Below are 23355 nucleotides of genomic sequence, written 5' to 3' on the forward strand. Positions count from 1 at the left end.
AGCAAATTAAGTCCCCTAGCATTAATCACAGAGTAATTTCCCTTTTTTATTATCTGCACCAAAACGTTTGCAAAATAAATTAAACTTCCATGCTTAGCAAAAGAAGTTCCTGTTTAAACAAAAAATGATAATAATGACTGCTCTTGTTGTTGGATCAGAATATCAGATCAAAGTGTCAAGTTTAGAGAATACAAAAAATATAAATATAACAGTAAATGCAGTTTGCATATAATTAGGCTTCATTTTAGTGTGTGTGTGTGCGCCCATCCCATAGGTGCAATATTGTTTTAAACAAGGTGACTGGAAAGAACTGAATTTTTCCTATTTTTATGCCTAATTTGGTGTCAACTGACAAAGTATTTGCAGAAAAAATGCCAATGTTAAAGTTTACCATGGACACACACACACAGACACACACACACACAGGCAACTGAACACCGGGTTAAAACATAGACTCACTTTGTTTACACAAGTGAGTCAAAAAACCACAAAAACTGAGCAGGTTTGAATGCTGACAATCTGTTTTGCAGTCAGTGACATGAACTGACGTGGTGATGAAGGATAACTGTCTTCACCATGAACTGAACTGGAGGGGTACGGCAGGCAGAGGACCAGCACTAACCATGGATATGTTTCATTGTGTCCAAGGCAAAACAAATGCCACCTGTACATGTAACCATAGATCTAATATCAGTATATGACAGTCCTGTCCCACTATGACCATCACAACACCAAAAGAGGCAACTGCTGTCCTCACTACCCGGGCTAGAATCTGATCAAAGTGGAGTGTCTTGCCCAAGTTACATCTCCACTCTCTTGACCAAGACAGTTTTAGGACAGTCAGTATTGGGATGGTCCCCGAAGGCCAACCAGACCCAAAGGCTGCAGCACTATGAGCCAGTGCAATCTTGTAGCCATCACAAGCATAAATACAAAAACAAAAAAACAGTCTGTTAACAAATCTTGTCGTGAGGTGCTCAAAGTTCTCACTCCCCTCTTGAAGCATTGCATGAGAGATTTGTTTTACTGATGCACATCTTGTGATGGGAGGCCAAGACAGAGGTGTGGACTACAACTTGTCCACTATCTTGTTCCCCCCTGTCTCCCTCAACCCTATGTCAACAATGAAAGAACCCCACATGTCATGAAGAAATTCACACGTGTTGTGAAGGAACCCCACATGCCATGAAGGAACCCCATGTGTCATGAAACCCATGCCATGAAGGAACCCCATGTGTCATGAAACCCATGCCATGAAGGAACCCCATGTGTCTTGAAACCCATGCCATGAAGGAACCCCATGTGTCTTGAAGGAACCCCACATGTTATGAAGGAACCCCACGTGCCATGAAGGAACCCCATGTGTCACAAGGGAACCCCCCCTGTGTCATGAAGGAACCAATGTAATGGAGGAACCCCACATGTCATGAAGGAAACCCATGTGTCATGGAGGAACCCCACGTGTCATGAAGGAACCCCATGTGTCACGAGGGAACCCCAATTAATGGAGGAACCCCACGTGTCATGAAGGAACCCACATGTGTTGTGAAGGAACCCCACGTGTGATGAAGGAACCCTACGTTTCATGAAGGAACCCACATGTGTCATGAAGGAACCCCATGTGTGATGAAGGAACCCACATGTGTGATGAAGGAACCCCACGTGTGATGAAGGAACCTCATGTGTGATGAAGGAACCCCATGTGTCATGAAGGAACCCCATGTGTGATGATGGAACCCCATGTGTCATGAAGGAACCCCATGTGTCATGATGGCTGTGATGGGAGGTTAGAGGTCTTCATCAGCATATATCATATTGATTGTTTTTTCCCTTTCTTTTTTTCCTTCAATTTTTTTCTTTCCAAGAAACTGTGTTTTGCAGTGCTGAGACAATGGTTATGTCAACATTCATATATATATATGTCACACATGTACACCTGCATACTCCATTTGTGCATATGTTAGTACACACACACACACACACACACACACACGCACACTCATCATATGATGGATGATTCAGCATCAATCAATCAATGAGAAACACCTTTCATGATCAAAATGCCACACGAACGTTGTCTTTCCCTCACTCCAGATAAACAACAACAACAACCGACACACCACCACCAGCTGTCAGTGTCAAAGCTGGCCTGTTGTCTCTTTGGGTATCTACCACCATCGTTGACCTCACACCCCCTCTGCTGTGCCCACCAGAGTTCTGTCCCCTGCCTCACCCTCGCTCTCCGCCCCGTCCACCGCGATCGAAGCCGACAACAACCCTGCCTCCTGTGTCTCGTCACGGTCCGTCGCTGACCCCCCCTCAACACCCACACACTCGGGGACACCCTCCTCCTCACCTTCCTCCATCCTCCCCACTTCCTCTGCTGGGGGGAGACGCTCAGCACAGTGGACTGGTGAGGAGGAGGAGGGGGATGGGGGGGAGGGGGAGGAGGAATCAAACTCACCTGACGCTCGCTTGGCCTGACGGGCAAGGAAGCCTTCCAGGTAGGAGAGGCGTGGGGGGAGGCTCATGCGGCTCCAGCTGTTGCGGTTCAGGGCAGGGGGTTGGGAAGGAGGAGGAGGAGGGGGGGGCATGGTGTCGGCGGCGGAGAAGTCCAGGGTGAGGAACTCCACCTGCTCGTCGTCCAGCATGGGCCCGGTGGAGGCCAGGGACTCCGTGTCCGAGCTGTCCTCGCACGTGTCCAGGCTGGCGGGCACGTTCAGCAGGCGTGCCCGCGGGGGGGGCTTGGTGGGGGAGGGGTTGGCCGACACGGAGTCCAGCTCTGACAGCTCCGACGTCTCCGAGCGCTCCGACCCCGCGTAGGACACGGTGGACGCCGAGCGGATGATGGGCTGGGAACACAGGGCGGGGTCCGACACAGAGCTGGAGGGCTGGGGAGCTGGGCGCACAGGGGTAGGGGGTGTGGGGGTCACCGCATCCCTCTCCCCCTCCGTGCTGGTGCTGGTGGTGGTGGAGGGTGAGGGGGCGGGTGCTTGCTGTGAGGCTTTCCTGGCGGTGGTGGTGGTGGTGGTGGTGGCGGGGGGCTGGGGTTCCAAGTGGCGTAGCGGGTCCATGCTGGGGTCGACCCTGAGGATCAGGCCCTGAAGCTTCTGTCGGCGACGCATGGCCTCCCCCAACCCAATCCCCCCTCCCTCGCTGCCCCCACCACCACCCTGCTCAGTGCTGAAGGCAGGGGTGGTGTGTTCTGGGGCACTGCCGTGTCTGCGGCCATCAGCCAAGGCCCAGTCCCCCTGGTGGTGGTGGTGGCCGGGGGAGGGTGGGGGGATGGCGAGTGGGGGGGAGCGTGTGCGCGGGGTGTCACCAGGAGGCACCGGGCTGGAGAAAGACCGCTGGCGCGACTCAAACACCTCCCTCACCCCCCCTTCCCCCTCTACCTCCTCCCCCTCCTGGTATGTCTCCTCCCCCTCCTCCCCCCCTGCGGACATCTGCGAGGCCTCTACGGCCCGGCGGTAGCTGGGCCTGCGGGCATGGTCTGGGTTTGAGTACAGCAGGGAGGGCGACACAAAGGGCTCCATCACGCTGGTCACAGACTTGGTTCTGGTCGTGGTACCCACTGAGGGAGGGGTGCCAGCGGCCCCCTGGAAAGGCTGTGCAGGGCGGCCCGCGAAGGCGGGGTGGGTGATGGAGGAGGACGAGGAGGAGGGAGGGTGGGGCAGCCTGGAGGAGCGGGTGAAGACAGGGGGGATCACTCCCAGCGGGTCGCCAGGGATCATGACCGTCTCTCTGGGCGAGGTGGCCGGGCTGCTGCCATTGTGTGGGGGCGCCACCCCCCCCTCCCTTCCCACCCCCTCCTCTGTCCCTGCATGCTGTGCAACCACCACCACCTCCTCCCCACACACCCTCGCCCGCTCTCCCTTCTCCTCCTCCTCCTTCCCATGACCACTCTCCCCGGCCAGGGGAGGCGACCCTCGGCTCTCCTCCTCCACCTCCTGCCCATGGGCGCTCTCCCCGCTCAGGTTGCGGCGTCGTGTGGAGGAGGGGGGTGGACCCCCGTAGGAAGAGGAGGCAGCGGCAGTGGAGGCAGAGGATGGGATCTTGATGACCCCCAGGGGGTCCAGACTCTGGTACGACCCCCGCCCCTCCAACCCCTTCTCCCAGGAGGGAGGGGGGAGGGGGCACTCGGCACCCACACCCGCCCCCCTCACCCCCAGCTGCTGCTGCTGGCGTCGCTCCAGACGCTGTCGGTGGATTTCGTCGCTGATGGCTTCCAGGCTGCGCAGTGCTGTGGAGTACAGAGACTTGGCTGAACCCACGTCTTCCTCCAACACGCTGACTTTGTGCTTGTGTTCCTGGACATCGCATTGTCGTCGTCATCGTCATCATTATCATCACCATCGTCATCATTATCATCACCATCATTATTATCATCATCATTATCATCATCGTCATCGTTATCATCATCATTATTCCAGACTGCACAGCACTGTGAGTACACTGTCTTGGCTGAACTCTCATCTTCCTCTAGAACACGGACTTTGTGTTTGTGTTACTGGGCATCGCTTCACATACCATTCTCTCACTCTATCCATTCAGAATGATCTGTACACAAGGACTATCATCCACATTATATACTGTTCTCTCACTCTATCCATTCACAATGATCTGTACACAAGGACTATCATCCACATTTTATACTGTTCCCTCACTCTATCCATTCACAATGAAGTGTACACAAGGACTATCATCCACATTATATACCATACCTTCACTCTATCCATTCAGAATGAAGTGTACACAAGGACTATCATCCACATTACATACCATTCTCTCACTCTATCCATTCACAATGATCTGTACACAAGGACTATCATCCACATCATATACCATACCTTCACTCTATCCATTCACAATGATCTGTACACAAGGACTATCATCCACATTATATACCATACCTTCACTCTATCCATTCACAATGATCTGTATACAAGGACTATCATCCACATTATATACCATACCTTCACTCTATCCATTCAGAATGAAGTGTACACAAGGACTATCATCCACATTATATACCATACCTTCACTCTATCCATTCAGAATGAAGTGTACACAAGGACTATCATCCACATTATATACCATACCTTCACTCTATCCATTCACAATGATCTGTATACAAGGACTATCATCCACATTATATACCATACCTTCACTCTATCCATTCAGAATGAAGTGTACACAAGGACTATCATCCACATTACATACCATTCTCTCACTCTATCCATTCAAACTGAACTGCATACTTTCACATGAAACCCAAGGATAGAACCAGCGACAGCCTGCAGGAGAAATGGAGGTGAAGAAAGACACTGGGACAGTGTGTTCATCTCCTCCTTCTCCCTGCACCACAACACATTCACGACACAGTTCACGCTGTTTTTCTCTAGTTCAACCTAAGTCTTCCAAGTTATCAACACATTCATGACACAGTTCACGCCGTTTTTCTCTAGTTCAACCTAAGTCTTCCAAGTTATCAACGCACCACAACACATTCACGACACAGTTCACGCCCTTTTTCTCTAGTTCAACCTAAGTCTTCCAAGTTATCAACACACCACAACACATTCACGACACAGTTCACGCCGTTTTTCTCTAGTTCAACCTAAGTCTTCCCAAGTTATCAACACACCACAACACATTCACGACACAGTTCACGCCATTTTTCTCTAGTTCAACCTAAGTCTTCCCAAGTTATCAACACACCATAACACATTCACAACACAGTTCACGCCGTTTTTCTCTAGTTCAACCTAAGTCTTCCAAGTTATCAACACACCACAACACATTCACGACACAGTTCACGCCGTTTTTCTCTAGTTCAACCTAAGTCTTCCAAGTTATCAACGCACCACAACACATTCACGACACAGTTCACGCTGTTTTTCTCTAGTTCAACCTAAGTCTTCCAAGTTATCAACACACCACAACACATTCACGACACAGTTCACGCTGTTTTTCTTTAGTTCAACCTAAGTCTTCCAAAGTTATCAACTCACCACAACACATTCACGACACAGTTCACGCTGTTTTTCTCTAGTTCAACCTAAGTCTTCCCAAGTTATCAACACACCACAACACATTCACGACACAGTTCACGCTGTTTTTCTCTAGTTCAACCTAAGTCTTCCCAAGTTATCAACACACCACAACACATTCACGACACAGTTCACGCTGTTTTTCTCTAGTTCAACCTAAGTCTTCCAAGTTATCAACGCACCACAACACATTCACGACACAGTTCACGCCGTTTTTCTCTAGTTCAACCTAAGTCTTCCAAGTTATCAACGCACCACAACACATTCACGACACAGTTCACGCCGTTTTTCTCTAGTTCAACCTAAGTCTTCCAAGTTATCAACACACCACAACACATTCACGACACAGTTCACGCTGTTTTTCTCTAGTTCAACCTAAGTCTTCCCAAGTTATCAACACACCACAACACATTCACGACACAGTTCACGCTGTTTTTCTTTAGTTCAACCTAAGTCTTCCAAAGTTATCAACTCACCACAACACATTCACGACACAGTTCACGCTGTTTTTCTCTAGTTCAACCTAAGTCTTCCCAAGTTATCAACACACCACAACACATTCACGACACAGTTCACGCTGTTTTTCTCTAGTTCAACCTAAGTCTTCCCAAGTTATCAACACACCACAACACATTCACGACACAGTTCACGCTGTTTTTCTCTAGTTCAACCTAAGTCTTCCCAAGTTATCAACACACCACAACACATTCACGACACAGTTCACGCTGTTTTTCTCTAGTTCAACCTAAGTCTTCCCAAGTTATCAACACACCACAACACATTCACGACACAGTTCACGCTGTTTTTCTTTAGTTCAACCTAAGTCTTCCAAAGTTATCAACTCACCACAACACATTCACGACACAGTTCACGCTGTTTTTCTCTAGTTCAACCTAAGTCTTCCCAAGTTATCAACACACCACAACACATTCACGACACAGTTCACGCTGTTTTTCTCTAGTTCAACCTAAGTCTTCCCAAGTTATCAACACACCACAACACATTCACGACACAGTTCACGCTGTTTTTCTCTAGTTCAACCTAAGTCTTCCCAAGTTATCAACACACCACAACACATTCACGACACAGTTCACGCTGTTTTACTCTAGTTCAACCTAAGTCTTCCCAAGTTATCAACACACGACAACACATTCACGACACAGTTCACGCTGTTTTTCTCTAGTTCAACCTAAGACTTCCCAAGTTATCAACACACCACAACACATTCACGACACAGTTCACGCTGTTTTTCTTTAGTTCAACCTAAGTCTTCCAAAGTTATCAACTCACCACAACACATTCACGACACAGTTCACGCTGTTTTTCTCTAGTTCAACCTAAGTCTTCCCAAGTTATCAACACACCACAACACATTCACGACACAGTTCACGCTGTTTTTCTCTAGTTCAACCTAAGTCTTCCCAAGTTATCAACACACCACAACACATTCACGACACAGTTCACGCTGTTTTTCTCTAGTTCAACCTAAGTCTTCCCAAGTTATCAACACACCACAACACATTCACGACACAGTTCACGCTGTTTTTCTCTAGTTCAACCTAAGTCTTCCCAAGTTATCAACACACCACAACACATTCACGACACAGTTCACGCTGTTTTTCTTTAGTTCAACCTAAGTCTTCCAAAGTTATCAACTCACCACAACACATTCACGACACAGTTCACGCTGTTTTTCTCTAGTTCAACCTAAGTCTTCCCAAGTTATCAACACACCACAACACATTCACGATACAGTTCACGCTGTTTTTCTCTAGTTCAACCTAAGTCTTCCAAAGTTATCAACACACCACAACACATTCACGACACAGTTCACGCTGTTTTTCTCTAGTTCAACCTAAGTCTTCCCAAGTTATCAACACACCACAACACATTCACGACACAGTTCACGCTGTTTTTCTCTAGTTCAACCTAAGTCTTCCGAAGTTATCAACACACCACAACAGATTCACGACACAGTTCACGCTGTTTTTCTCTAGTTCTACCTAAGTCTTCCCAAGTTATCAACACACCACAACACATTCACGACACAGTTCACGCTGTTTTTCTCTAGTTCTACCTAAGTCTTCCAAGTTATCAACACATTGACGACACAGTTCATGCCATTTTTCTCTAGTTCAACCTAAGTCTTCCCAAGTTATCAACACACCACAACACATTCATGACACAGTTCACGCTGTTTTTCTCTAGTTCAACCTAAGTCTTCCAAGTTATAAACGCACCACAACACATTCACGACACAGTTCACGCTGTTTTTCTCTAGTTCAACCTAAGTCTTCCCAAGTTATCAACGCACCACAACACATTCACGACACAGTTCACGCCGTTTTTCTCTAGTTCAACCTAAGTCTTCCCAAGTTATCAACGCACCACAACACATTCATGACACAGTTCATGCCGTTTTTCTCCAGTTCAACCTGTCTTCCCAAGTTATCAACGCACCACAACACATTCACGACACAGTTCACGCCTTTTTTCTCAATTTCAACCTAAGTCTTCCCAAGTTATCAACGCACCACAACACATTCACGACACAGTTCACGCCTTTTTTCTCAATTTCAACCTAAGTCTTCCCAAGTTATCAACGCACCACAACACATTCATGACACAGTTCATGCTGTTTTTCTCTAGTTCAACCTAAGTCTTCCCCAGTTATCAACGCACCACAACATAACACATTCACGACACAGTTCATGCCGTTTTTCTGTACTTCAACCTCCCTCTGAAGTCTTCCCAAGTTATCAACGCACCACAACATAACACAATCACGACACAGTTCATGCTGTTTTTCTGTAGTTCAACCTCCCTCTGAAGTCTTCCCAAGTTATCAACGCACCACAACATAACACATTCACGACACAGTTCATACCATTTTTCTCTAGTTCAACCTCCCTCTAAAGTCTTCCCAAGTTATCAATGCACCACAACATAACACATTCACGACACAGTTCATGCTGTTTTTCTGTACTTCAACCTCCCTCTAAAGTCTTCCCAAGTTATCAATGCACCACAACATAACACAATCACAACACAGTTCATGCTGTTTTTCTCTAGTTCAACCTCCCTCTAAAGTCTTCCCAAGTTATCAATGCACCACAATTTAACACAATCATGACACAGTTCACGCTTTTTTTTTTTTTTTTTTTTTTTTGCAGTTCAACCTCTCTCTAAAGTCTTCCCAAGTTATCAATGCACCACAACATAACATAATCATGACACACTTCATGCTTTTTTTTGCATTTTAACCTCCCTCCAACTTCTGTTTGGGGAACTGTGAGAAACACACTGACAACACACAATCAACACAAAGTGTGACAGGGGAACTGTGAGAAACACACTGACAACACACAATCAACACAAAGTGTGACAGGGGAACTGTGAGAAACACACTGACAACACACAATCAACACAAAGTGTGACTAGGGAACTGTGAGAAACACACTGACAACACACAATCAACACAAAGTGTGACAGGGGAACTGTGAGAAACACACTGACAACACACAATCAACACAAAGTGTGACAGGGGAACTGTGAGAAACGCACTGACAACACACAATCAACACAAAGTGTGACAGGGGAACTGTGAGAAACACACTGACAACACACAATCAACACAAAGTGTGAATGTGTGGGGAACTGTGAGAAACACACTGACAACACACAATCAACACAAAGTGTGAATGTGTGGGGAACTGTGAGAAACACACTGACAACACACAATCAACACAAAGTGTGACAGGGGAACTGTGAGAAACACTGACAACACACAATCAACACAAAGTGTGACAGGGGAACTGTGAGAAACACACTGACAACACACAATCAACACAAAGTGTGACAGGGGAACTGTGAGAAACACACTGACAACACACAATCAACACAAAGTGTGACAGGGGAACTGTGAGAAACGCACTGACAACACACAATCAACACAAAGTGTGACAGGGGAACTGTGAGAAACACACTGACAACACACAATCAACACAAAGTGTGACAGGGGAACTGTGAGAAACACACTGACAACACACAATCAACACAAAGTGTGACAGGGGAACTGTGAGAAACACACTGACAACACACAATCAACACAAAGTGTGACAGGGGAACTGTGAGAAACACACTGACAACACACAATCAACACAAAGTGTGACAGGGGAACTGTGAGAAACGCACTGACAACACACAATCAACACAAAGTGTGACTGTGTGGGGAACCGTGTTGATACAGACTGTGGAAAAGCCACATACCTCCATAATCTGGTTGAACCTTGCCTTCATCTCAAAGTAAGGTCTGCACACACACACACATACCAACACTCACATTATCACATTCTGTTTGTTCCAATTGCAAGCAAGATAGAGCGAGCAGATGAGGCAGAGAGACAGACAGAAAAAGAGACAGACACACACACCAACACTCCACATCATCACATTCTGTCGGTTCCACTTACAGGTAGGACAGAGCGAGCAGGTGAGAGAGACAGACAGAAAAACAGAGACAGCTAAGTGTCAGGGAGTGTGTGTTGTTGAGGGTGGGTGTTGTGCTGTGAGAGACAGTGAGAAAGTCAGACAGCAAGTGTGAGAGAAAGAGACACTGCATGTGTGTGTGTGTGTGTGTGTGTGTGCGCGCGCGAGTGCGTGTGTGTGTGTGTGTGCGTGTGTGTGTTAACTAAATGGACTTGGGGAAGGCTCTTTTGAGGTCCTTCTGCAAACACTGCACCATGTGTGAGTGTGAGTGTGTGTGTGTGTGTGTGTGTGTGTGTGTGTGTGTGTGTGTGTGTGAGACAGAGACAGACATACAGAGAGAGAGAGAGAGAGGACTAACTTGGACTTGGTGATGGCTCTCTTGAGATCTTTCTGCAGACACTGCACGGTGTGTGTGTGTGTGTGTGTGTGTGTGTGTGTGTGTGTGTGTGTGAGATAGAGAGAGAAAGAGAGACAGAGACAGTGACAGAGAGAACCAACTTGGACTTGGTGATGGCTCTCTTGAGGTCTTTCTGCAGACACTGCATGGTGTGTGTGTGAGATAGAGAGAGAAAGAGAGAGAGAGACAGTGAGAACCAACTTGGACTTGGTGATGGCTCTCTTGAGGTCTTTCTGCAGACACTGCACAGTGTCCTCAGACTGTTTGAAGCGGATCATGGTGCGTTCGTGTTCCTGTTCGCTCTCGTTCCGCTCCTTCTCTGCCTCGTTCACCTGGAAACCAGCCAATCAAATCACAGCATTTAGTTACAAAGTATCCAATCAAATCACAGCATTTAGTTACAAAGTATCAAATCACAGCATTTAGTTACAAAGTATCCAATCAAATCACAGCATTTAGTTACAAAGTATCCACCTCTTTTCAGCCAATCAAATCACAGCATTTAGTTACAAAGTATCAAATCACAGCATTTAGTTACAAAGTATCCAATCAAATCACAGCATTTAGTTACAAAGTATCCACCTCTTTTCAGCCAATCAAATCACAGCATTTCGTTACAAAGTATCCACCTCTTTTCAGCCAATCAAATCACAGCATTTCGTTACAAAGTATCCACCTCTTTTCAGCCAATCAAATCACAGCATTTCGTTACAAAGTATCCACCTCTTTTCAACCAATCAAATCACAGCATTTCGTTACAAAGTATCCACCTCTTTTCAGCCAATCAAATCACAGCATTTCGTTACAAAGTATCCACCTCTTTTCAGCCAATCAAATCACAGCATTTCGTTACAAAGTATCCACCTCTTTTCAGCCAATCAAATCACAGCATTTCGTTACAAAGTATCCACCTCTTTTCAGCCAATCAAATCACAGCATTTCGTTACAAAGTATCCACCTCTTTTCAGCCAATCAAATCACAGCATTTCGTTACAAATCCTCTTCCTCTTTCTCCATCTCATTCACCTTTCAGCCAATCAAATTACAGCATACTGCACTGTTGAGAATGATTATCCCCATCACCACAGAAAGTGTCACATGTTCTTTTTTTTTTTTTTAATAATAAAAATCAAGAAGACAAAAAAGTATACAAGTTTACTTGGCAGTGTCAACGTCACTTAACAACACAGTGACACATTTCCTATAACAACCTGACACATTATCAAAGCCCATCTCCCGCCCCCCCTCCCTGACCACTTGACTCTACCCACACCCACTACACCCACTCCATCTCCCAACGGCCCCCACCCCCATGACTCCCCAACTCGCTACCCCCACGACTCCCTCGCCCCTCCCCACCCCCACTCCCCCCCCCTATGACTCCCCCCTCCCCCCCCTCTCCCCACCCCTATGACTCCCCCCTCCCCACCTCCCCATCCCTATGACTCCCCTCTCGCTACCCCCACGACTCCCTCGCCCCTCCCCACCCCCACTCCCCCCCCCATGACTCCCCCCTCCCCCCCCCACTCCCCCCCCTCTCCCCACCCCTATGACTCCCCCCTCCCCACCTCCACAACTCCCCATCCCTATGACTCCCCTCTCGCTACCCCCACAACTCCCGCCCCCCTCCCCACCCCTATGACTCCCACCTCCCCTCCCCCACGACTCCCCCCCTCCCCACCCCTATGACTCCCCCCTCCCCACCCCCACGACTGCCCCCCTCCCCACCCCTATGACTCCCCACCCCTACGACTCCTTCCCCCTCCCCATCCCCATGACTCCCCCCCCCCCCCCATGACTCCCTTCCCCCCACCCCACCCCCTTGACTCCCCACTCCTACGACTCCTTCCCCCTCCCCATCCCCATGACTCCCCCCTCCCCACCCAACTCCCCCCCCCCCTCCCCCCGATGACTCCCTTCCCCCCACCCCACCCCCTTGACTCCCCACTCCTACCACCATGACCCCCACTCCTTCAGTCCCCCCTCCCCACGACTCCCTCCACACCCACCTTCATAGTCGCGTGGTTCAGCATCTCCTGCCAGGCGGGGTCTGATGGCTGTTCTCTACGCAGGTAGCCCTGTTCTGCCAGCTGCACCATCTCCTTGGCCGCCTCATGCATGCTGCACGCCCGCTCAAACCGCAACGCCGCTCGCTGCGTCTCCAGGTGGGCCTGGGAACATGGATACAGGGTTGTTTTACTGTGGTGGTTACTTGCTGATACAGGTGGTGGATGTCTCTAGCTGGGCCTGGGAACATGGATACAGGGTTGTTTTATTGTGGTGTTCACTTGTTGATACAGGTGGGGGATGTAACTAGCTGGGCCTGGGAACATGGATACAGGGTTGTTTTATTGTGGTGGTTACTTGTTGATACAGGTGGGGGATGTCTCTAGCTGGGCCTGGGAACATGGATACAGGGTTGTTTTATTGTGGTGGTTACTTGTTGATACAGGTGAGGTGGGATGTCTCTACCTGGGCCTGGGAACATGGATACAGGGTTGTTTTATTGTGGTGCTTACTTATTGATACAGGTGGGGGTGATGTCTCTAGCTGGGCCTCGGAACATGGATACAGGGTTGTTTTATAGTGGTGGTTACTTGTTCAAACAGGTGGGGGACGTATCTAGCTGGGTCTGGGAACATGGATACAGAGTTGTTTTAATGTGGTGGTTACTTGTTGATACAGGTGGGGGATGTATCTAGCTGGGTCTGGGAAGGATACAGGGTTGTTTTATTGTGGTGGTTACTTGTTGATACAGGTGGCGGGGATGTCTCTAGCTGGGCCTTGGAACATGGATACAGGGTTGTTTCAACACTGATACCAACGTGGGGGGCTGTTTGATTGTGGTGGTTACACGTTGATACAGGATGTTTAACTCTAAGTGGGCCTGGGAACATGGATACAGTTGTGGGGGGTTGTTTCATTGTGGTGGTTATTTGCTAATACAGGTGGGATGTGTCTACGTGGGCCTGTGAACGTGGATACAGACTTGAAGGGTTGTTTATCTGTGGTGATTACTTGTTGATACAGGCGGGGGATGTTTTTAGGTGGGCTTGGGAACATGGATACAGACATGGGGGGGTTGTTTTACTGTGGTGGTTACTTGTTGATACAGGTAGAGGATGCCTCTAGCTGGGCCTGGGAAGATGGATACGGGAGGGGGGGGTGATGGGGGGTGGTGGTATTGTGGTGGTTACTTGTTGATGATGATGATAATAAAAAAAATAAAAAAATAATAATACATAGTTTTTCTATGGCGTGATATCCAGCACCAATGCTGCTCAAAGCGCCTTACATCATCCAGTTGACTATACATGCCTTAAAAAATGCATCAACCGCTATCTGACAATGGAAAACATCCAGTGTGTTCATATGAATGAAAAAGCACACTTAAGAGATGAATCATATTATAAAAGCTATGAAGTAAATAAGGCTTAGATTAAAACAAAATGCATTTCATAGAACACACACACACACTCACCCACACACACACGTACACACACACGCGCGCACGCACACATGCGCGCGCACACACTCACACACATAATAGATGTCCCTCCCTTAGACACACACACACACTCACACACAGACACACACATGCTGATGTTAAAAACAACTGCACTAAAAACAAAATTGCATAAACATTAAGATATTTCTTATTTTCTAACATAGAATTCTGTTCGGACATACTAACATGCCTACACACTTACACATGTGTACCAGAGCACTGTACCCTCACAAACACATGCACACACGCAGGCACACACACCCACACACACACACGCCCATTAAAAATAACCAGATAGAAAAAATGCCATCACATCAAGACCAAAACCACATAAAATACACAATGCATTAAAACAGGATTACAAAAATACTAGTATAAAGATACTTGTTAACAGGCATTAACTTGGTTTAACCGTTTCGTCCAGAACAAAAATGCTTACAGAAAAGGTAAGTTTTCAGATCTGACTTAAAGGAAGGTAGATAAAAAAAATTAAAAAAAAGAAAAAAAAAAGAAGGATAAAACCACCACATTAAACGTATGTCCATCACCAAGTAGTCTGACAGATAAAAACACGATTTAAAATGCAGGGAATAAAACAATCACTAAAAACTTGAGAGAGAGCAAAAGAGCCTGCCTGTCAGGCGACTAGTCCACACTCACAAGAAACAGGTGGGGGATGTCTCTAGCTGGGCCTGGGAACATGGATACTGAAGTGAGGGGTTGTTTTATTGTGGTGGTTACTTGTTGATGCAGGTGGGGGGGGATGTCTCTAGCTGGGCCTGGGAACATGGATACAGGGTTGTTTTACTGTGGTGGGGCATGTCTCTAGGTGGGCCTGGGAACATGGATACAGAAGTGGGGGGTTGTTTTACTTGGTGCTTACTTGCTGCTACAGGTGGGAGATGCCTGTAGCTGGGCCAGGAAACATGCATACAGACGTGAAGTGTTTTTAAAAAAAAAATATTGTGGTGGTTACTTGTTGATACATATAGGCGATGTTGCCAGGTGGGCCTGGGAACACGGATACAGATGTGGGGGGTTGTTGTATTGTGATGGTTACTTGTTGATACAGGTGGGAGAAGTCTCTAGCTGGGCCTGGGAACATGGATACAGACATGGCGGGTTGTTTGCTGTGGTGGTTACTTGTTGATACAGGTGGGGGATGTCTCTAGGTGGGCCTGGGAACATGGGAACAGATGTGGGGAATCATTTGACTAAGGTGCTTTCACTTTGTTGGTTAAAGACAATCACCATGCATGCTGCACACTTGCTCTAAACTTAGCACTGCTCACTGAGTCTCCACGTGGGCCTGGGAACATGGATACTGGGGTCAGGGGGTGGGGAAGTGGGGAGAAGGGTAGTCTTTGATGATTTAACACAATGAACAGGATTTATAGACGCTCTTGATCACCAATTTTTTAAAACTTGTGTATAATCTTAAAAACCACCAAAGGGCAACAACTTAAAACTACTGTATTGGGAACCTGGAAAGGCACAGTATTCTGAGTACAAACTTATGGCCCTTGCATGAATGGCTGTATGCAACACAGATCACAATGATTTCTGTTGGAAAAATTATTTCTGGGTAATTTGTGTGTGTATGTGTTTGTTTTATATTTTGCCATTATCATCTTACCATTCGATTTCAATTAAGTACAAAGAAACTTTGCTGCTGTTCTTAAGACAGAAATCATGTATATTTTTCATTAATACAAAGACCCAAAAATAAAAGCTGTTACAAACCCGTGTAGTTGTTTTGTTTTTGTTTTTAATAGATATCTACATTCTATGTAAAATCTTAAAATGTCTTTTCTTCACAATTTCTTAAAAAAAATTAAAATGTGTATAAATCCTTGTAAATTATGAATACATGACACAACACATTACTGTGTACCTCTTTAGCCTTGACCCTGGCATAGTAGTAAGGTCAGGCTTCCTCTACACATAACACAACATATTACTGTGTACCTTTTTAGCCCTGACCTTGGCATCATAATAACTATTATCAAATAAAGTCAGGCTTTCTCCACACATGATACAACACATTACTGTGTATCTCTTACTGTCTTAGTAGCAAGGTCGGGTTTTCTCAATACATGACACAACACATCACTGTGTCCCTCTTTGACCTTGACCTTGGCATCGTAGTATGGTCAGGCTTTCTCAATACATGATACGACACATTACTGTGTACGTCTTCGTAGTAAGGTTGGGCTTTCTCAACACATGACACAACACATCATTGTGTACCTCTTTGGCCTTGACCCTGGCATCATAGTAAGGTCGGGCTTTCTCCACACATGACCCCAGCTTCTTGGCCAGCACGTCCAGTTTCTGGGTTGACTCGGAGAGCGTCTGCCGGAACGATGCACGTGCATCCTGACCACAATGAGACAGATGTCTGTGTCAGTGCAGTGTATACAGTACACAACACATCAACAGTTAGTGACACACAACACATCAACAGTTAGCGACACACAACACATCACCAACTGGTGACACACAGCACATCAACAATTAGTAACATACAGCACATCAACAGTTAGTAACACACAACACAGTTAGTAACACACAACACATCACATCAACAGTTAGTAACACACAACACATCAACAGCTGAGTTAGTGACAAACAGCACATCAACAATTAGTGACACACAACACATCAACAGTTCGTGACATACAATACATCAACAATTAGTGACACACAGCACATCAACAGTTCGTGACATACAATACATCAACAATTAGTGACACACAACACATCAACAGTTCGTGACATACAATACATCAACAATTAGTGACACACAACCCATCAACAGTTCGTGACATACATACATCAACAATTAGTGACACACAACACATCAACAGTTCGTGACATACAATACATCAACAATTAGTGACACACAACACATCAACAGTTCGTGACATACAATACATCAACAATTAGTGACACACAACACATCAACAGTTCGTGACATACAATACATCAACAATTAGTGACACACAACACATCAACAGTTCGTGACACACAATACATCAACAATTAGTGACACACAACACATCAACAGTTCGTGACATACAATACATCAACAATTAGTGACACACAACACATCAACAGTTCGTGACACACAATACATCAACAATTAGTGACACACAACACATCAACAAATAGTAAATGGCCTCAGTACTGTTGACGGTAGAAGTGCCATATATATGGTACAATGCACTGTTATATATATATATATATATATATATATATATATATATATACTGTCTCATATGAGGCACTCTGAACCCATCTATGGGGAGTTTGTGCCATATAAGTACAATATATTATCATTATTTATATTATTATTATTATTATATCACCATCACTCAGAAAGCAAACAGAGCTAGAGTCTGAACAACGCGAAAGGTCCGAAGTCACAGCTTCCATGTCCGACACTGTGACTGAAAGTGATACAGTGAATAAACTGGTGTTAAAGTAATCGTCATCACCTCCCTGTCACCGAAACAGTGAATAAACTGGTGTTAAAGTAATCGTCATCACCTCCCTGTCACTGAAACAGTGAATAAACTGGTGTTAAAGTAATCATCATCACCTCCCTGTCACCGAAACAGTGAATAAACTGGTGTTAAAGTAATCGTCATCACCTCCCTGTCACTGAAACAGTGAATTAACTGGTATCAAACTCAAAGTAATCATCTCCCTGTCACCGAAACAGTGAATTAACTGGTATCAAGATAATCATCATCATCTATCTGTCACTGCAAGTCTGCAACAGTAAATTAATTGGTTTTATAGTAATTGTCATCATCTCACTGCCACAGCCTGAACAGATGGTGAATAAACTGGTATTAACCCCTTCACCGCCAAGCTCGCATTTATGCACAGGCGTGGTAGAGGACCCATGTCACTGAAAGGTGACCATTCATTGGTCTGTTATCCATGAACCTACAGCTCTCAATGTTCGGTGGTAGGATAGGCCATATTTTCTATACATCGCAGGGGGAATCCCCAGCTATTCTTAGCCACTGTGTTTTCTGTATTTATTCCACAAGGGAATTTTGTACACTAAATTGACTGGCGGTGAAAGAGTTAAGGTAATCATCACCTCACTGTCACAGCTTAGTCACACAATGAATAAACTGGTATTAAAGTAATTATCATCATCTGACTGTAACTGAAACAGTTAACTGAAACAGTGAATAAATTGCTATTAAAGTAATCATCATTATCTCATTGTGACACTAACAGTATCAGTATCAGTATCAGTAGCTCAAGGAGGCGTCACTGCGTTCGGACAAATCCATATACGCTACACCACATCTGCCAAGCAGATGCCTGACCAGCAGCGTAACCCAACGCGCTTAGTCAGGCCTTGAGGAAAAAAAAAAAAAAAAATGTATATATATATATATATATATATATATATATATATATAGAGAGAGAGAGAGAGAGAGAGAGAGAGAGAGAGAAGCGTACATACATAAATAAATAAATAATAATTATGATGGGAAAAAAAAAGAAAAAAAAAGATAGTAGTAATGAAAATAATGATAAAATAATAATAATAATAATAATAATAAATAAATAAATAAATAAATAAATAAGACAACAATGATGATAAATAAGCAAATAAATATAAAACATGAAGACACACATTCACACATACACCCACACTAACAGCCTGGACACACAGTGAATAAATGCTATCAAAGTAATCATCATCATCTTACTGTTACTGAAACAGTGAATGAATCAGTATTAAAGTAATCGTCACCATCTTAACTGTCACAGCTAAGTCACACAATGAATTAACTGGCATTATAGTAATCGTCATCGTCTGACTGTGACAGACTGGTCACACAATGAATTAACTGGCATTATAGTACTTGTCATCGTCTGACTGTGACAGCCTAGTCACACAATGAATTAACTGGCATTATAGTAATCGTCATCATCTGACTGTGACAGACTGGTCACACAATGAATTAACTGGTATTACAGTAATCGTCATCGTCTGACTGTGACAGACTGGTCACACAATGAATTAACTGGTATTACAGTAATCGTCATCGTCTGACTGTGACAGCCTAGTCACACAATGAATTAACTGGTATTACAGTAATCATCATCGTCTGACTGTGACAACCTGGTCACACAGTGAATTAACTGGTATTACAGTAATCGTCATCATCTGACTGACAACCTGGTCACACAATGAATTAACTGGCATTATAGTACTTGTCATCGTCTGACTGTGACAGCCTAGTCACACAATGAATTAACTGGCATTATAGTACTTGTCATCGTCTGACTGTGACAGCCTAGTCACACAATGAATTAACTGGTATTATAGTAATCGTCATCGTCTGACTGTGACAGCCTAGTCACACAATGAATTAACTGGTATTACAGTAATCGTCATCGTCTGACTGTGACAGCCTAGTCACACAATGAATTAACTGGTATTACAGTAATCATCATCGTCTGACTGTGACAACCTGGTCACACAATGAATTAACTGGTATTACAGTAATCGTCATCATCTGACTGTGACAACCTGGTCACACAATGAATTAACTGGTATTAAAGTAATCGTCTGACTGACAGCCTGGGCAAGCAGTGAATAAACTCATCTGCATTAACTCATTCAACTCCAGGTACAAGTTAACTCCTACCACGATTACTTCCCTTGTGGACCAGGTACGAGTATTCTTGTACGAACACACTATTCTAATTTCATTTATTCTTGCTGGGTACAGTTCGCATTCTAAACTGAACCGTTGACGGGTTCTGGAAGCATGAAAATGAAGCTTTGTTTGACTGATTTAATCAACAATTCTCCATCCATTTTCGCTGTTTTAGTGAACCACTGTTATTTTTGCAGTGGTCCAGGGGAGTTGAAAAACAGGCTTGTAGTTGTCGGCTTTTAGTTGTGGGGTAGAATGACTCCATGAGTTCAGTTGATCAACGCTTTAGAAAAAGACAGAATGGGCTTTAAAAGTAATAGATTTAAGGTAAAAAAACCAACAAAACAAAAACAACAAAAACCGCCACCACCACAGAGCCATCCAGCCAACCAACAAACCCAGCAGCCCATCAAACCAAGGGGAGTAACTCACATCCAGCTCCAGCTCCAGACGGTTGATCTCCTCTGACGCTTTATTCAGCTTCTCCAGTTCCACCTGCCACATACATCACATCACACATCACATCACACACAATGATACATCACATCACACACATCACATACAATGATACATCTCATCACACACATTACGTACACCACAACACATATCAAATACACCTCACATCACACGCATCACATCACACACATCACATACACCACAACACACATATCAAATACACCTCACACATCACATACACCACACACATCATATACATTACATCACACATCAAAATTTCAACACACACGACACACACACCACACACACACACACACATGTAAACATACACACATATCACACATACACATGTATACACACACATGTATGCACATGCACACACATACACGCACACACATGTGCACAAACACACGCACATGTACACACACACACACACACGTACAAGAACAAACATAACCACACACACACACTCACACACACACACACACACCTGTATGCACGCAAATCATCCTGTCACATAGTGTATACAGTATAGTATACATAAAGATCTTTAAAGGTAGGTAGACATCTTCAGGGTCCCAATGACTCTTTCACTTTGACCAGATTTCTGTGGGGACCAAGGTGACCTCTAGAGGGTCAACCTAATGCTGCAAATTCTGATACAATCTGTATTGATACAAACAATACATGTATATGATGTACACATCTTCTAACTGAGTCAGGTATATCTTCCAGTCATCGCTATATTTCAATTTGTGTATATAAATATACACAAAAATATATTAATATACATATGGAAGGGGGAAGTCAACATGTGTGTGTGTGCAGGCATGTGCATTTGTGTATGTGTGTGTGTATGTATGTAGATGTGTGTGTGTGACAGCATGCACTTGTTTGTATTCTGACTGTACACATAGTGTCATACAGACAGGCAGACTACAGAGGGAGATAGAGAGAGAGATACTGAGAGAGTGAGAGACAGACAGAGTGGAGAGAGAATAGACAAAAGTGAGAGATATCTGTGTATGAGTCATTCAGTGTGTGGTGAGCTAAGGGCAGTGTGTCACCTGACACCATGGGCAAAAATAAATATCAGCACAAAATAACAGTCATCATAATCTTACTGTTCATGAACAACTGTTCACTGAAGCTGGGAAAACCATAGAATGAAAAATCCATTAAAAAAAATTAGACATTTGATTCAATGCAACAAGTTTCATCAATTTTTAGCCCTGAAATTTTCAACTTCAATTAATGATAAGAATGATTTACTGAATATGCTCTCTCTATATACATTTACTGTGTGGGTGTGGCGTGGGTGTGTCGTTTGTTTCAGTGTTTGTGTGGGTGTGGTGCATGCATACATGTATCATTGTATGAGGTTGTACTCCCCCCTCCCCCTCCTCCCTCAATTATATATTTCTTAAAATCTATTACACTTAAATTGTTTCGTTCATTATCCCATTATTAGTTATCGCGATACCTGTATATATATATATATATATATATTTTTTTTTTTTTTTAAATAAATAAACTGTACTCCACCTGTATACGAGGATCCAGACTCTCATCTTCAAAATCATCGCTGCCAGAGGATGGCATTCGATGACGAACATGGTAATCTGCCATGTTTGGCCACACGTCAAGTTGGTCGTTAGTGTGTGCCTGAACAAACAATTCAACTTCCCCGATCTGGTCGGGGAACAGTGGACAGTGGCCTTATCAAATTAAAACCCATCTTACTTTTCCTCGTCCTTCAAAACCGCAGCACGCCAAAACATTGTCCGTTTTCATTTTACACCACCATTTCATTTTGCTGGTCTGACTTTCAACAAACTACCATGAGAACCGATCCATAACTCAACCGTCTTCAACACCACACAATAAACACATTTCGGGCTCATCATAAATTCAAATAGTCACACAAGAAAAAGAAAGAAGAAAAAAAAATTACAAAATATTCTTCAACAGAAGACAGCGGAAGCAGCGTCATAGACGGCGCTTTGTTGACACGGAAGTGTTTAGCAGGTCAAAGGTTGACCCAGATTGGGGGAGGCGGTGGTTTGAGAAAGCAACACACCCCCTTCGTTGACGCGTGTGTCGTCTGTTTTGTCACGAATTTCCGTCGTTTTCTGCAAACGGTGAGTACAGATATTTCAAAATCTATCGCTTTAGTTTAAGTTTGGACGCGCTGTTAATTTTTCTCACATTTTTGCTGGTGTTCTGATCACAATTTGAGTTTTTCTTTCAAAAATATCGAACGGCCATTGTTGGGAATCTGGTTGATAAATGTGTGGTGGATGGGGGAGAGGCGGTGTGTCAATGCAGGCGGTGGGCAGGAGTTTTGAGGTACCTCTGTCACACAGACCACTGATCAGTTTGATTCATTATTGGTTCTTTTGATTCATTTCTTCTCTCTCTCTCTGGTCTCTCTTTGTGGTCTCTCTGTGCTCTCTCTCTCTCTCTCTCTCTCTCTCTCTCTCTCTCTCTCTCTCTCTCCTTTGTGCTCTCTCTCTCTCTCTCTCTCTCTCTCTGTGCTCTCTCTCTTTCTCTCTGTGCTCTCTCTCTGGTCTCTCTTTGTGGTCTCTCTGTGCTCTCTCTCTTTCTCTCTGTGCTCTCTCTCTCTCTCTGTGCTCTCTCTCTCTTTCTCTCTGTGCTCTCTCCTTTGTGCTCTCTCTCTCTCTCTCTCTCTGTGCTCTCTCTCTTTCTCTCTGTGCTCTCTCCTTTGTTCTCTCTCTCTCTCTCTCTCTCTCT

At 44.9% G+C, this 23355-nt stretch overlaps 1 protein-coding gene across 1 annotated transcript; it reads right to left on the bottom strand.

Moving 5' to 3' along the window:
* Positions 1-242: 242 nt before the first annotated feature.
* Positions 243-22586, bottom strand: LOC143276385 (uncharacterized). The gene is made up of 7 exons (XM_076580871.1): positions 22147-22586; positions 20578-20640; positions 16697-16825; positions 12948-13109; positions 11140-11270; positions 10323-10365; positions 243-4310 (listed from the first exon to the last, which is right to left on the bottom strand). Exons 1-7 carry the CDS (start codon positions 22228-22230, stop codon positions 2187-2189), a joined length of 2736 nt encoding a protein of 911 aa, XP_076436986.1. The 5' UTR covers positions 22231-22586; the 3' UTR covers positions 243-2186.
* Positions 22587-23355: the final 769 nt, after the last annotated feature.

This window comes from Babylonia areolata, chromosome 32 (genome assembly GCF_041734735.1).
Source record: "Babylonia areolata isolate BAREFJ2019XMU chromosome 32, ASM4173473v1, whole genome shotgun sequence".
Lineage (NCBI taxonomy): Eukaryota > Metazoa > Mollusca > Gastropoda > Neogastropoda > Buccinidae > Babylonia > Babylonia areolata.